The 16,423-nt window shown below is 42.7% G+C and overlaps 1 protein-coding gene across 5 annotated transcripts; it reads left to right on the forward strand.

Annotated features, from left to right (window-relative positions):
* The first annotated feature begins 358 nt into the window (after positions 1–358).
* LOC147885168 (tRNA/rRNA methyltransferase (SpoU) family protein) lies at positions 359–10,835 on the forward strand. Of its 5 annotated transcripts, none has more exons than XM_087397987.1 (5): positions 359–854; positions 946–1,031; positions 1,188–1,243; positions 1,361–1,411; positions 9,999–10,835. In XM_087397987.1, the coding sequence occupies exons 1-5, from the start codon at positions 418–420 to the stop codon at positions 10,500–10,502; spliced, it is 1,134 nt and encodes a 377-aa protein (XP_087254113.1). In that variant the 5' UTR covers positions 359–417; the 3' UTR covers positions 10,503–10,835. The 5 variants fall into 5 exon arrangements, with proteins under 5 accessions (XP_087254113.1, XP_087254116.1, XP_087254112.1 ...); XM_087397990.1 differs by lacking the exon at positions 9,999–10,835 and adding an exon at positions 3,218–3,528; XM_087397986.1 differs by having other exon boundaries at positions 946–1,243.
* Positions 10,836–16,423: the final 5,588 nt, after the last annotated feature.

Here is a 16,423-nt window from a genome sequence, read left to right on the forward strand (position 1 = left end):
CCACACATGCACTCTTGTTTATTTATATAAACACACATACACACTCACATACACACATTCATATTTATATTTAAAAAAGTCTTAGAGAGAGAGAGAGAGATTATATATATATATATATATATATATGTAGAGACAGAAAGAGAGAAAGACCCAATGGAGCGGGTCTCTAACCCATCGTAGACGGGTGAGGTTACTAGTGCAAATAAATGTAGAACCTTGGCAAAGCCTAATGGATCTTGAGAGTCCTCAAAGTGTTTCTTTTTGCACACAAACAAAATTTTGCATCCTTGTTTAGTTATAGCACCCAACGTTGCACTAACATGCAACACCTATACGGACACCTCGAATCCCTCGTCTCCAAGTTATGGTGTTTTCCGCTCTCATCTTGTAGACGCTTGTTGAAGGGATTTTTGGTTGATGGCGTGGCATGCTTGCCCTTGCATGCCCCTCACAGCTTCCCTTGTGCTCTTGTCTACAAGAGATACAAGGACGCCCGCAACCACACACGACAGAGCCACAACATCGACCCTTTCCCGTTGCGATTTACTCCCTCAGTCAGAAGCGAAGGAATCCAGCAAACAGAAGAATGGCGACGCAGCACAACGCAGAGCGCTGCTTTGTGAAGCTCCTCCAGCTCACCAACGGTCTACCATGGCCGAAAAACATCAATCGGCGGAAATGTTAGCTCAAGCATCACCCCGTGGTGTCGCAGCAAGAGCGCAGCTCCCAGCGCACGTCGACTACCTGTCCAGTGTCAACAATGCCTTTGTCAAGCATGTCGTCAAGCTGAGGCAAAGCTCTTCCTACAGGCACGCTTGCGGTTCTGTCGTCATAGTGGGGGATGTACCGCTAAGGTTCGCAATGGATTCCACCAATTAACGTAGCCTTCGTTTTTCTGTGGAACTGCTCTGCCTCTGAGAATTTCGTTCCGTTCGTGTTGTGAAGGGAGATTTGTGAAGTTGCTTGCAAGGTTGGAAGACAGGCGCTTGTAGACTGCCTATTTGTGCTAGAGGATTCGAAAGTTCCTCCAGGTATTGTAAAATTGACAAAACGAGTCGTGCGGGGGACTTCAGCTGTAATGCGTAAGCTTTCTGGATTGGAATCAGTAAAGGGGGTCGAATCTATCGGTGTTTTGCCCTTCCCTGCGTCTTTCCGTTTACTGGAGCCAACTGGAGATTCTTTCGCAGTGTTATCAGATTGGTGTCCCTTTCCAGAGCGACTGCTTGTGCTTGATTCAATTCAGGTATTTCCATGGGGGATATGAATCTATAAGAGGCCGGCCTTAGCATTGCTTTGAACAAAAGCCAATTGTGACCTATCCGTTTTAATGTTTTGTTAAAAGTGTTTTTTCTTGTGACAGGATCCTGGAAATCTAGGGACATTATTACGCACTGCTGCAGCCTTTGACTGGGTATCATCACGCCCGCGCCCACACTTTTTTTGGTGAAATCCATTTGTCATTATATTGCAAAAGCCCACACCCACACACACATTTTTTTAGAAGGTGAAATGCCCACACACACACGGGCACAGAAATACACACATGTGCCTATGGAAAACACACATGGAAGCTCGTTTGAGCGTGCACTGTGTGGGTGAGAGAGAGAGAGAGAGAGAGAGAGAGAGAGAGAGAAGTAGAAGTAGAAGTAGAATTTTATTATTGTCCTGGGGGGGCCAAAAAATGACCCATGGGACCTAATCCTCAGTACAAAAATCTCCTCCGCTGTGGAGGGGTCAATAATTTTCAAGTTCATGACGGTACAAAAAAAGACGAGTGACAAAAGATCCCAACGCTACCAGAGAGGCAGTGGAGAGAACTGACGAGATCTGAGTGATGTCTGGCAGTATTTGCTGATAGTCGTCTCTGATGTGTGCATATCGGGGGTAGTGTAATGCTATATGTGCCTCTATCTCTACTGTCTGCAAATCATAGAATTTGCATGTCGTGGCAAATTTAGCCAAGCTCCTGTCTCTATTGCCAAGGTATGTGACCGTGTGCGGAATCTGGCAATATTCCTGCGATAGAGAAGAGGTATGGGAGTACTGATGTTGAGCAGGGGCATCTGGTGTCATGAAAGATGACCAGCATAAAGGATTTATATGATCTTGCTAGTATTCTAGCTTGGTCCTCTTTTCTGCTGTCAACCATTGGGTTTGTAGAGTGCATAGTAGGGACAACTGGAATTCTTGCATCTTGACCTTTTCAGGGGACATAGTCAGGTATGATTCCACTTTCCATCTGCTGAACCATTTCCTTATATCTGTCCCCCATCCTGTGCAGATGATCTTGCTTTTATGATTCTTCTGAAGTTTCATACTAGCAGTCCATGCTCTATGTGGCAATCTTTCTTTTGGTATTTGTTGTACTTCCATCTTAACTCTACCAATTTTGTGTTACAAGCATAGTGGTAATGCTACATTCTTCTTTTCTTTTTGTGGCAGAAATAGAAACTCATATTCAGCCTTAAGAAAACAAAGTACAAATGAGCTATTCACAAGGGAAAGGAGAGTCCTATGTGTCCTGCTATACAGAGAGGAGGAAGATCAAATTGATCTCCTTCAGATCGCATCTCTGCTACCACTCTGTGAGAAGGGCAACATGAGAAGCGCTGCCGTCCTTTGCATGTGCCAGCCAGCACAATTATTACAGATTCCCTTCCGTCATCAGTACCAATGGCGGCCTCTGCTATCTTGTAGGTGGCATAAACTCAACAGAAAAGCACCCCAGTAAAAGAACCCATCAGAGAGGTTCTTATGTATTATGAACAAGTAGTCGATGGGAAGGTCGCCATTCTTTTGGTGGAGGCAGCTTGGAGCATTTGCTCGATGCCACAGTAGCGTCTGAGCTTTATCTTCCCACAGTACAGTCAGGTTTGGTGTTTCAGCCTCATAGTGCATTTGGCACAGCTCAGCACCGAGCATTTCCACGCTTCTGCACTCAACCAAGATGGGCTTAGCTGAGTTAGAGAAACTCTTCGCCCTCATGCTGGTGTAAATTCCAGCAAAAGTTTGTGATTTCTTATGCGGACAAGTGCTCAACTAATTTTTTCTTCACTTGTAAAAAGTTTTATTTGCAATCTCTACTAGGAGAGGCTGACTCTGCAGCAAAGACGTATACTAGTTGTTCTATAGCTCAAAAGGATTTGATTTTGAAACGTCAAATTTTTTGAGTCTTTTGGGTTCATTTGCAACCCAAGTCTTGTTTACCTTTGTGCAGCTTGGAAGCTCCATTAAAACCCTGCGAAAACTAGATTCATTCCAGCGGCTCATAAGACTTGTCAAATGGATGTCTCAAAGTGTTGACTTATTGCTTCAAGGCTTTATTACCAACTATCCATGAACTTTGTAAATTGATGGAGTATATGAAAGTTGAATTTTGAATGATTTGGTGGGAGTTATACCATTCATAAAGTTTCTAAACTCCTCTCGGAGTGTAGAAGAGCAGTGTACTCCAATCTTGATTGAAACATTTGATCTTAATACACCCTACACGAATATAGATTTGGAAGATTTGAAGTCACAAATAGGAACACTTGTTTCACAAGTTTTTAATTACAGGTATGAAAAAGATTGATGCAAAGTTTTAAGAGTTGAAAAATAAGCCTTGCATTTTGAATTTGTAAGTTGTACATGCTGAAGGTGTCCATTGTTGGCTAAACTTTTGTCTAGATAATTTTGTCTAGATAAGTGTTGCTTTGGTTGCTAAGTATGTCTTCCTTTTGTTTTTCAAAGAAATTTGCTAGCTCTTTTTTCTTCTCTTTGGTTTTCTCTTTTATTTTATGTGCAGATTTTTGGACGTTAGAATAACAAAATTTATAAATTTGTACGATTGGACATATTCTAGTCATATAAAGGTATATATACTTTTGTCTAGATAATTTGTTCATAACTCTAGGAGACTCTTTATTCCAACAAAGCATTGGAACCGTTAGACTCCGTGAGACTTGTCCCATCGTTCTTCATCTCATCTAACATCTATCTCCATTGTCTAAGGTGATGAAGCATACCTAAGCCTACATGGGGTACATTGCACCACACCATCAGATTTTGATGTGCAAGCTATTTTGTATGTTTCCCCCCTAGTTAGTGAGAGCAGCATGGAGGCTCTCCCTCTTGTATTTTATGCATTGCATTAATTGTTTTTTGACATGCCATCCCATTTTTGTTTTTAAAGATGTTAATAAACAAACGTCTCCCTCTTCTGAGAGAGAGAGAGAGAGAGAGAGAGAGAGAGAGGGGGGGGGGCGAGGGAGAAGGCTTTTTTAGCACCCTGAGTCACTGCTGTGCCGAAGTCTTTATCATTGAAATACTTTCCTTTGAGAGCATTTGCAACTACATTGCGTAGTCCTGGAATGTACTCAATGGTCATGTGAAAGTTGGCCAGAAACTCAACCCAGCGTGCTTGTCGAGCGTTCATGACTGGCTGAGTAAAGATATACTTTAAAGAGTGATGGTTTGTCTTGATCACAGAGTCGGCTCCCATGAGATAATGTTTCCAAGAGCGATAAGCATGTACAACGGCAAGAAACTCCTTATCATAAACCGGGTATCGGGTTTGGATATCAGAATGTTTATGGCTGTCAAAAGCAATAACTCTGCCTTCTTGTATCAAGACTGCTCCTGTAGCGATGTCGGAAGCGTCGGTCATGACCTCAAATGGAAGGTTTGGGTCAGCAATAGCCATAACTGGTGTGGTAGTGAGTGCTTGCTTAAGTTGTTGGAAACTATACTCTGTTTCGGGAAGCCACTGAAAAATTGCTGTGCTTTTCAATAATTCGGACATAGGAGCTGCGATTTCGGAAAACTGATAGACCTTTGTATGGTAAAAGTTTGCCAATCCGAGAAAAGAGCGGACATCATGAACATTCTTAGGAGTGGGCCAGTTTCGGATTACCTCGACCTTCTTGGGATCCACAGAGATGCCTTGAGTGGAAATAACATGTCCCAAATATTCGAGTTGGGTCCTGAAGAACTCACTCTTCTCAATGTTGATGTAGAGAGAATTTGCGCGGAGAACTTCAAAAACTTGGTGAAGATGTTGTTTGTGCTCATGTAGGGATCTACTGAAAACGAGGATGTCATCGAGGTAAACGATGACGAACTTATCGAGGAAAGGCCTGAAGATGTAGTTCATTAGTGTCATGAATGTGGCCGGGGCATTGTTTAACCCAAAAGGCATGACCAAACATTCATAGTGTCCATACTTTGTTCGAAAAGCTGTCTTGTACTCATCGCCTTCTCGTATGTGTATTTGATGATAACCTGAACGAAGATCAATCTTTGAAAATTGTGTTGCATGTAGAAGTTGATCGAAGAGGTCATCGATGCGAGGCAATGGATATTTGTTTTTTATAGTGAGCTTGTTGAGGGCTCGGTAGTCGATGCAGAGGCGCATTGACTTATTCTTTTTTTCCACAAGTAGTACAAGAGATCCGAAAGGGCTGCGACTGGGCCGAATGTGACCTTTGTCGAGTAGTTCGGTGACCTGTCTTTGGATTTCTTCATTTTTAGTGTAAGAAACCCGATAAGGAGGTTTCGACGGTGGATGACTGCTGGGAATAAGTTCGATTGGGTGATCCACTGGTCGTCGAGGTGGTAACTGCTTTGGCAATTCTTGTGGAAAAAGATCCAGGTAGGGCTGGAAAAAAAGGTTGGTTGAGGTATTCAGGAGGATCCTTTATTGGTGTCTCCTCGACTGCCGTAACCAACAGAAGTGAAGTCTTTACTTGACGTTTACGAACCCACTTCTTTACTTGTAGGGCAGAGGCAACTGGGGTTGAAGGAGAGTCCCTAGAACCAGTTAGCTCAATAAGTTTTCCCTGATGGACAAACTGGATCGTATGGCTGCGAAAACTGATTGATGGATCATAGTCGTAGAGCCACTGTTGTCCGAGTATGACATCGTACCGAGAAAGAGGCATGATGTCGAAGTTCAACTTGTCCGTATAATGTTGGATGCGAAAAGACAAGTTTTTGATCCTGGTGTTGCACAAGAAGGTAGTTCCATTTGCAAGTTCAATCTGATAGTCCATGAGAATAGGACTGGTGGTCAACCGAAGTTTGTCGACCATAGAACTAGCTAGGAAATTATGAGAGCAGCCACTGTCGATGAGGATAGTGACCGTTGTTCCACGAATCGATCCTTGAACACAAAGTACTTGAGTGGCCAGGGAAGGTTCGGGATTGCTGGCAAGGGTCAAGTGGATGGTATTTGCCATTCGAACAGCTTTGCCTTTCTTGTCTTGTGCTGGGGTAGCATCTTCTATCTGGGAAGTGCTAGGTTCCATATTGGAATTTTGCTTTGGTCGCTTGGGACAATCGAACCATCTATGGTCGCCTGTACAGATGGTACAAAGTCCTTTTGTGCTGGAGTTGTTCTTCTTGTCAGTGGCCGCACCTTTATGTTGGGATGTCGGTAATGACTTTGTGAAGAAGAAGAGGCGCGATCCTTGGAGGAGTGCTTCTGTTGGAATCCAGCATATGATTTTTGAGTCTTTTGGGGATCTTGAGACTGTCGCTGACCTTGATTACCGGAGTTTTTTCGAAACCTGGTGTTATCTTGAGGGTGAGCACCTTTGGCCATAGTAGAGTTCTGTGTGCGATTAGCACTGTGCTTCCCTGTGTTTTGGAAATCTGTAATGCGCTCTGCGTAAGCAATAGCGCTAGCTGTGGTGGTGATGTTTGCTTTAAGGACATCAATGCGTAAGGAGGGATTTAGGCGTGAGATGAAAGCATGAAGGCAATCATCCTCAGTTAAACCATTAATCTCCAGCACCAATGTGGTGAACTGAGAGATGTAGGAAGACAGGGAGCCCGTTTGCTCCAACTGCCGGAGTTTTGAACGTGCTTGGAAGTCCGCATTGGCAGGTATTTTACTTACGGAGCACGTGTTCAAAACGTTCCCATGTTAACACACTTTTGCCGTCCTTTAAGCATCTTTGCCACCATAGAAAAGCTGTATCCTTGAGGAGGGAGGCTGCCAAGGCGATCTTTTTGCCTTCAATGAGGTCAACAGTATCAAAATACATGCGCATTTTTGCGAGCCATTGGTCAACTGTTCGGCGATTGCGTTGACCAGTGTAGGCTTCCGGAAGTTTGATGTCAAGTCTTTTAGTTTTGGAAGCTTGAAGTAAACGGTAGAGGGCACGTAGTTCAGTGTTTTCTACCTCTGGTGGGAATGAATCCGCATAGTCGTCTGGTTGCGTCACGTCATCCTCTGTATGTGTGGTACTGCGAGACTCTTGAAGTTGTTGAACTTTCTGGACCAAGTCGGAGATGCTGTCCTGAAGCTGGGAAATTTGAAGTTGCAGTAGTGATTCGCCTTGTACGTTGACTTCAGGGGTCTTTTTTGGACTTGAGTCTTTGATCTCTGGAGAGGCTTCACGCGAGCGTTGCGACATATCGGAGATCCCAGTGAGAAAAGCGCGAACTTGCGCGCTAGTTTGTACCATTCCTGGAAGAGGATTCAGGCTGCTCCCTGAGGTTGCTCATGTTGGAGGGGGCAGGCGAGGCAGGATGGAACCACCCGTGGAAATCTGGTAAAGGAGGTCCTGTCTGAGGTAACACTGGTGATGCTGAAAGGGGTGTTACCGCTCGTGAGAGGACAGGAGTAGGTTGCAGAGTCCACGGATCTGAGAAGGGATAAGGAGCTGCTGTCGGAAATGGAGGATATCCAGGAGAAGGAGTGCCTTTAGAGTGTAAATACTGTCTTGGAGAAGGTACAACCTGTAGAGGAGGATATCTGGGAGCTGAAGGAGGTGGAGAGTACCCTGGAGATGCCGAAGGTGAGGGGTAAAATTCTCTCCACAGATGGACAGCAAACTCTTGAGGAATATTGGGTTCTGGGTATCTTCATGTCTCGTGGAACACAACCTGTACTGTGCTGAGGAAGTAATGTAACTGAGGTGCCTCACGCAGAAGATATAGGATGTGGTCCAAATCACTAGGAGGGCACGTGACACAGAAGACCCACGATGCGAAAGCTCCGAAATGGGCTGGTTGTGCAATCTGAACACGATATTGTGTGGTAGATCATGCCTAAGGTGTCATTGAAATGCCGGGTGAATTACCAGGGGTTTCCATGCTTTAAGGGAGATTCTTTCATTTGTTGTAATTTGTTAATGACAAGAGAATCTTTAAAAGCAGAATGGAAAGACTCCACCTGGAAAGGAGAGCAGGCTATCAATGGCGCAACAGGCTGCAGGTACCCGATTCTGGATCGCAATAGGGACTGGCACACCATGCTGCTGCTGTCATGGCGAAAATCTGTTTGCAGGTTGTTTTTCGACCGAAAAACTGGCTGATGCTGTGCTCCCGTTGCAGGCTGGAAAAGAGCAGGGCTGCAATACCAGCGGGGCTGTAAAAGGAAAGAACCTGGCAGCGACAGAGGCAAAGGGCTGGCAGCAAAAAAGGCAGATGGCTGGCAGTGTGATTCTGCGTGAAGGCTGCAGCAGGTGGCATGGGCTGGCAGCAAGATGGCGAGGCCTGAAGGCGGGCAGACCCTGCATAGGCTGGCAGCGCAATGGCGAGGCCAGGCAGGGCAGCAAAAAGGGGCTGCGCTGAGCGAAATGGCGAGGCTAGGGCTGCGATATGGCGAGGCTAGGGCTGCGCAGGTAGGCTGCGTGCTGATCCGTACGGGCTGAGGCGGGCTGCTGCTGCGTGGAGATCCGTACGGAACAACAAAGAGGTTCGCCTCTTTTCGTTGGGGCTGCCTAAGGTTGGGTAGTTGCCCAAAAATTAATTTGGGGGTTTAGTTAACCCTAGGGTAGCTAGGGTAAACCTAAGGGTAGGGGCTGGGTTTATTTTTTTCCCTTTTTACCCCTCTAGGTACCCTTTTATAGGTGCTTGGTGCCTAAAAGGTGTGCCTATTCGAAGGGGTGTGACCCTTGGAATAGGTGCACCTTTTCATGAAGGGGTGTGTCCCTGTTTTTAAAAAAGGGTGTCCCTACATGAATAGGTGTGTCCTTTTGTCCACGATGGGGTTTGTCCCTTGAGTGAGGAGTCGAGACTCTTCATCAAAAGGTGTGTCCGATGGTGGAAAAGGTGCGTCCATTGGTTTTGGGACAGCCCAAGCACTTGAAAAGACACGATTTTTGTCGTGTCCATTCACATCAACTTGTGATGTGTGGGAGATGGAGAGGCCATAGATGACTTTAGGCAGGGTTGGCGCTAAAAATTTTTACGCTCATCCTCTCCATCTCTTCCATGCACAATGTGCACGGATGTCCTAGCGGAAAAAATGTATCAGATCGGCGCTAGAAGGTGGGGGGCATTTCCTACAGGCAGGAGCGAATTTTGCTCTGATACCACTGTAAAAAATCCTAGATTTACTATATTTAGAAATGTGCTAAGGAACAGAAAGGAGACTGAAATAGTAGAGAACAAGGAATAATTGTATTGCTTGAATGTCTGTAGGGTAGATGTTGTGTGTCATCCATACAATTGGGCCTCTCTTATATAGAGAGTGAAGAGTCACACATGAAAAGGTGTGTACTCCAAAGGGTATGTGCATGAAGAGGTGTGTACCCCTTGTGAAGGGTGTGACCCTTGATGAGAGGGTACATTACAATAGGAATGTCTCTTCAATAGAATGTCTCTTGTGAAGGGTTGTGCCTCATAGGAAGTGTCCCGTCGAAAGGGCAAGGGTTGTGCCTCATAGGAAGTGTCCCGTCGAAAGGGCATACCCTTCCACAAGTGTCCATTCATCAAGCCATCCATAAGTCTAGAAATAGAGAAAGGAATACGTCACAGATCATGACACCCTGAGTCAGCCTACAATGTACAATTGACTAAAATATACCTGAGCATTTTGGGTTTAGTCCCTCTTACTGCTTTTATGGTCCTATCTAGAGCATATGTTGTAATGCGCATATGTGTGCAATATACAGGATTGGTTTGTATTCGGGGTCTCTACCTGCCAGAAAATAATAATGACAATGAATGTGTATTTTCAGTAAGCAAATGCTTTGACCACTCCCAGCTTGACGTCCATTTTGCAGGACGGAGTTTTTTTGCTAGATAGTTGCTGTGATCCTTTCAACGAGAAGGCTTTGCGAGCGTCACGAGGAGCATGCTTCTGGATTCCTATAGCATCTGGCCAATGGCATCAGCTACACGCTTTTGTCGATATTAAGGAAATCAAGCTTTATGCAGGTGAACCCCAACACAATGCATGTATGATACCTCATGAAGAGGAGGGAGGTCTGATTGATAATGGTCACTCAAAGCAAGGACTCCTTTCTGATTGGGATAGAGGTGCAAAGCAAAGTACCCTCTCTATGCACCGCTCCTTTCTAACCCTTGCAAACAGTGCAGAAAAAGAGTCGTTATGCTTAGTCTTGGGTAATGAAGGGCAAGGCTTATCAGAAGAAGCTAGAGCAGCCTGCAGTCTCATTTCAATACCTATGCCAGGCAGATTTGAATCACTTAACGTTGCAGTAGCTGGTGGAATTCTGTTATTTACTTTACAGAAGGGCTCAACTCTTCACTGTAAAGAGATTTGAGGTATTGACCCGTAGTAATTGGAATAGCTAGAAATGAAGCCTATTTTCTCGTTCTGAATTGGTCCTTCCCAACTTATGAATAACTCTGTCAAATGGTAGACAGAGGTCTGTGCTGGAGATGAGATTGCATCTAATTAATGTAAAGCAATACTGGCATGCGTATCAAGGCTCACAGCCTATCATGCATTTCTTGAATTGAAGCAAAATGTGAGAATGTCTGTGGATAGACACTGATAGAGATATTCTATGAAAAGGGATGCAGATTAGCAAAATCTTGCTGCTCTTAAGCGTACGATGATATACTTTTGTAGAAATTTTGTACAGTGACCACAATAGGAGAGCGATTAACATGACATCTTCTTACCAAATGATTTGACTTGGGTCAGTAAGTGCAGGCTTGAAAAACAAGCTAACCTTGTTTTCAATTGACCTCGTGAAATTTCGGAAGCAAAACAACAAAATGCAGCCAAACAGCTTTGATAATGTGCTGTAATCCAATGCCTTGTTGATTCTGATTGCTTGGGAAAGCTCCTTTGTTGGAGTTGAGTCACCTTGAAAGAGCAACTGTGAATCCCTCCGAAGTCATGACCACCCAATGAGGCCAATTGCTAGAAAATCTGATGCTAGTTACCCAAAACTTAAGTTTGGTTGGAGAGACCGTGTGTTTGATAGAGGTTTCTAGTGCTTTATGTATTGTAGAATGACCTTGATGCCGGAGTACCACTAGGAGAGTCACAACTGCAAGTGAGAGCATTTTTAAAGGTGATCCATGCATTTGCAAAGGTGACTCTTGTAGACAACCTCGAGTGCTTTAGATGGGGCCAAATGTGAGAGCATAAGTACTTATAGTTGCTCAAGTTGTACAATGCAAAATTTAGACCATACCCAAGAACTCTTGTGAGGGATTATGAAGTCCTCCTATGTGAATCTCGAAATGTGGACAATGATGAGGCAATTGATGATTTATAGATTTAGTCTTCAAAGTGAGGATAAATTGTGAATTGGTGATTTGGTCTTTAGAGTGAAGATGAATTACAATGCACGAACAAAGTTTGAGTGAAGAACAAATAAGCTTCGTTTGGAGCATTGCCAAGATGGCAGCTATTAAGGGAGCTAGAGAGCATTGCCAAGATGGCAGCTATTAAGGGAGCTAGACTTTATAAAAGGACAATGACTAGTTGGTAGTTGCTGTTGATGCAATAGTTGTAGGTGGTGTTGTATATGTCGAGGTTGATTTGGAAGCCATTTGGTGGACGCTAGTGCTTGGAGCCACATATACCTTGGTGGTGTTGGTTGTTGGCATAACGAAGTCACAAGTGTAAGTCCATAGTTAAAGGTGCCAAGCCGGGCTTATTGTGTACACAATTGAGTCAGGCAACTCTAAGCGCACAAGATACCATTGAAGCCCTCTATGGAGGAATGTAGATCCACGCCACCCCTTCATTTGTACTTTCGAAGTGCTTTGCTAGGAATCCCTTGATGACTTACATGTCAAGAGCTCCTTGATAGCTGTGTGTAGTTGTGATGTAATATTTGGTAATGAATTTAGCATTCATATCTATGCTTTTTGTTGTGTAATGTGGTTACTAGTTGAGTGTAGGAGCGAAGAGAGACTTCTGTATTGGATCTAAGAGAGACTTCCGTATTGAGAACTCGTCCCACGAAGTGAAAAACAAAGTTTTCATTGTGCAGTTTCTCTTTCCAACTCCATATACTATGTCCAACATGGTATCACCATATCGTGTTTAGGAAAGCTTTCATCTACACTAAAACGAATTGTGGAAGCACAATGATTCAGTTAAGTTTTGAATGAACTACAACTCAAAAGGATGGCTAGCCGGTTGCAGATCCTTGACTGCAAGGAGATTGGAAATCTTGATGGGTCCAACGATCCTCTTTGGAAGATTTGGAGCCACTTGGTTTTTAGAGGAGTTAGGCAAATTTCTAATTGGAGAGGAGTTGAGACCAGAAGACATGAATGATGCCTTTGGGGCGGTGATACTAGAATAGATTTAGTTGCATTGCAAGATTGGGTAGTACGGGATGAAGAGGCCTTCATGATTGTCATCAACACTATTGTAGACTCTATCCTTCCTCCATTGTAGCTAGTCGATACGTTAGCCGATGCATGGAAAGCGCTCAAGGAGATGTTCAAGGCAAACAATGAAGTATGAATTCTTGACCTTGAGAGTAATCTTTACAATATGAAGATGAATGAGGGAGAGTGGGTGTAGGATTATACTAGGAGGGTGAAAGTGAAAGCTTTTAGTCAAAGATCAACTTTCCAAAGTTGTTTGGACAATGAATTTGTCTCGCATTGCTAGATTGGTGATGGGCATGCTTCCTTGAAGGTACAAAGGGTCATGAGGTGACCATGGCCATAGGACAAAGGTTAGCTCTAGTTATGTTTGTAGAGTTGGTACCTTTGCTCTTGCAAGAGTAAGCTCAGAAAAGAAACATGGGAAATCTAGAGACAAGGCCTTCTTGGCAAAAGGGATGGCGAAAAATACTTAGTAAGAGCCAAGCGAATGAAAGTTCAAGGTTGTAAAAGGCACGATGAAAGTTCAAGGTCGAAAAAGGTTGGATCTAACAAGAAGCACAAAGTGTGCTTTAATTGTGGCAAACAAGGACACTTTGCTGGAAGTTTTCGAAACAAGAAAGGGTGTCCACAATGAAGCAGTTTCTAGGAAGCCAATAGCGGAGGTAGAAGCAATAAATGTCGTCAACGGGGATATGTTTGTTGCCAAGGTGACCAAATGTGTTCATCATTCACAACAACTCCAATGTGTAAAGATTGGTATGTGGATATTGGTGCATCAAAGGCCATGTTATAGATGCTTCTAGATACTCTCCGAAGTAAGATTTGGGGTACTCTAGGTCTATTGTAATGGTGAGAGACAATTGATGTTGCCCAATTAAGGGAATCACAACGGTGCCATTCAAGTGATGTGCTTTACTTTCTAGATTAATGCAAGAATTTACTCTTGGGAAGCTAGCTTGCAAAAAATGCAACATAGGTGGTCTACTACAAAGCCAATATCCTCATTCGGTCCAAGGACGCAAGGGCAATAGTGTATTGGGGGCATGAGAGATTTAGTCTAGATATCTATCTTGCCCTAGAAAAGGATGGTGGATGGGCTATCACCATTAGTTGGCAATCACAAAGAGCCTCCAAAGCATTGTAATTGGTTCATTCATACATTTGTGGGTTGATGCCTACGATGTCACACACCTTTCTCATGTTATGATTCCAATCGAATGATGTGGATGTATATTCTATCGAAGGCCTTTGACAAACTCAGGGAACAATGGGTGAAGTTAGGACATGAGACTAGGAAGTAGACGAAGATGCTTCTTATGAATAAAGGGGGAAATTCACATCAAAGGAATTTGAGAGGTATCGAGATCAAGAGGCAACTAGCGACCTAGGGGTGTTACTAAAAAAACATGTAACATAACACATTAGTGCACAGAGGGGCTATTTTTTTAAAAGGGGACTTACATGCCATTTACATGCACGAGGGGATTTATAAAATAGCAAATTAGTGTAGATATGTGGAGGGGTGTCTAGATTTCAAGATTGAAAAATGTATAAATGCAAGAGGGGGTTTATCAATTACAATAGAAAATTTAAAAATGCAAGATTAGGGGTATTATTAATACATGCTTGCTCGCATGTGCTGATAGGGTTTATGAAGAGAACCCCTTGGGACTAGCGATGGCAAGGACATCCCAACAAAATGGGGTGGTAGAACAAAAGAAGTGTGTGATTGTTGAGATGGGCATTGAGCATGCCGAGAGGAAATAATCTTTAGTGTTTGTTTTTTGCAGAGGCAAATCATGCAATTGTTCATATTCTGAATGGAATCGCAAATTAAGTGGAAAAATTCGAATCCGTCATGTGAAAAATACATACAAATCGATCGAATGATTTGATGCACAAAAAACTAGATAAAAGATTGCTGCCATGGCACGTTTATTAAAGAATTTGCCACACGCTTATTTAGTATTTGTATGAATATTTTAATTCGTATGAATAAATATTTGTAAGAACGCTTCCTATATCTGCTCAAAGTCCATGGTAGTTTTGTTACCTCACACTTGGTCTTCATCTTAGCAAAAGAGATCAAAGAAGCGAGATCGAAGAGGCAATATTATTTGGATTGAAGGTTTGAAATAAACAAGGATTTTGGGAAGGCTCGAAGAAAAAAATTTCTTGATTTTATTCTACTCATGGATGCACTCTTGCTTTTGATGTATTGGAAGCAAGCAAAGTACACCCTTGGTAAATGTAATGTGGAATACGCCCAAAGGAACCATGTTTTTGAAAAATATGGATTCTTCTCTCAAAGAGAAAAACTCACCTTATATTGTTAAAATATATGAGGGAGCCATTACTAAGGCTGGTGGACGTGAGAGTGTTACTACATAACTAATGGATAGTGTGAAAAGTTATAAAGTAGTAGGTGAGTTCAGCCATGGTGAAGCAAATCTAGTGCAGTGATAAATGTAGATCAACAATTCACTATAGAAGTTGTGGCAGATGGTAATTTCGGTGAAGAGGAGGATGAGCTTGAATTACTCACTCAAGCAAGTGAGATAGAGGAGACCAACGATACTGTGCTTATGTTAAATGCGACATAGACTGTTCTACGATGCACATATGGAGATATAAGCCTTATGCAATTGCTTGGAGATGGAAATGAGAATATGCGCTATGATATCTACTCCCTTGGAAATACAAAATTCAACTAAGATTATGTGCTATGATATTGCAATGGTTCAATAGTCCCATGCATATTTTTCTTTACAAATTCTTTAATGTTTTATACATTGTGTACTTTTTGGAACATTGTTCAATTCGAAGCATGTAAAAAGAAGACACATTCTTTTTGAAAGTAAGTTCACATCAAAGCATGCTAAGCATATGTCATGCTTTGACGTGAAAGGAATGTCCTTTCAGAAAGTAAGTTCACGTCAAAGCATGCAAAAGAAGATACATTTTCTTGAGAAAAAAATCACCTCAAAGCATGTAAAAGGAGGCAATGCGTTTTTGAAAAATAAATTCACTTCAAAGCATGCTCACAAAATTACATTAGACATACACCATGTCCATTAAAAAAAGTTGTAAATATCTCCATTACGACCAACAATCTCAAGGAGACATTGGACTAGGGCCCACCCTTACTCTTTCTTGTGAGCTAGATCATATGCCTTGTGTGTCTAGATAGTGAATTGAGGAAAATTGAAAGAATCAAATGTATATCTCCAAACCTATATCTATAGCATCTATTCTTGGCCTCTAGCACATAGTCTTGCGATCTCTTCATCTTGGGATGCAACTTGAGCTTGCAGTTGCTCTGTTGTAAGACCTTGTCTCACTAAAGAAATGGAAGGTTTTTATTTTTTGAGCAAAAACCCTCAAGCGAGGAGTGGACAAAGATGGGAGGGGTCAAAAATATAGTCTCAAGTCATTTTTGGGGAGCACAAATTCCAAAAATTTTCAAGGAATATGTAAGTACATATAAAATATTGATGAATAGAGAAAGATAAAAATATACCTTTATATAATGTCCAAGTTGTCGCTTATTTTAGGACTTTCAAATATCCTTTTTTTTCCCTTTCACCATTGGATAGATCATAAAATTTTGAGCAAATCTCCTCTTTACGGCTTCTCAAGTTGAGCTAAGAAAAAGATATAACCCCTTTTAATTGACCCTCCAAGTGTATTCTGCCAAAGGAATATGGTTTGAAGAGCTTGCCCCAACCTCATTCCACTAGGTGGAATACCCTTGGAGGGCCTACAAAAAGAAGGGGTCATAACTTTTGCCCCTTAGCTCAGATTGAGGAGCTATAAAAAGGAAAAATGTTCTAAATTTCATGATCTATACGATTGTAGGTGTAAAAGTATAATTTTGAGA

This window comes from Dipteris shenzhenensis, chromosome 26 (genome assembly GCF_047967505.1).
Source record: "Dipteris shenzhenensis isolate YYH24624 ecotype China chromosome 26, Dip_SZ_1.0, whole genome shotgun sequence".
NCBI lineage: Eukaryota > Viridiplantae > Streptophyta > Polypodiopsida > Gleicheniales > Dipteridaceae > Dipteris > Dipteris shenzhenensis.

Coding starts and splice junctions, on each gene's coding strand:
- LOC147885168 (XM_087397986.1), top strand. CDS start 418: ATGGCGTGGCATGCTTGCCCTTGCATGCCCCTCACAGCTTCCCTTGTG. Junction 855..945: donor GTGGGGGATGTACCGCTAAG/GTTCGCAATGGA, acceptor CGTGTTGTGAAG/GGAGATTTGTGAAGTTGCTT. Junction 1,244..1,360: donor TTGTGCTTGATTCAATTCAG/GTATTTCCATGG, acceptor TTCTTGTGACAG/GATCCTGGAAATCTAGGGAC.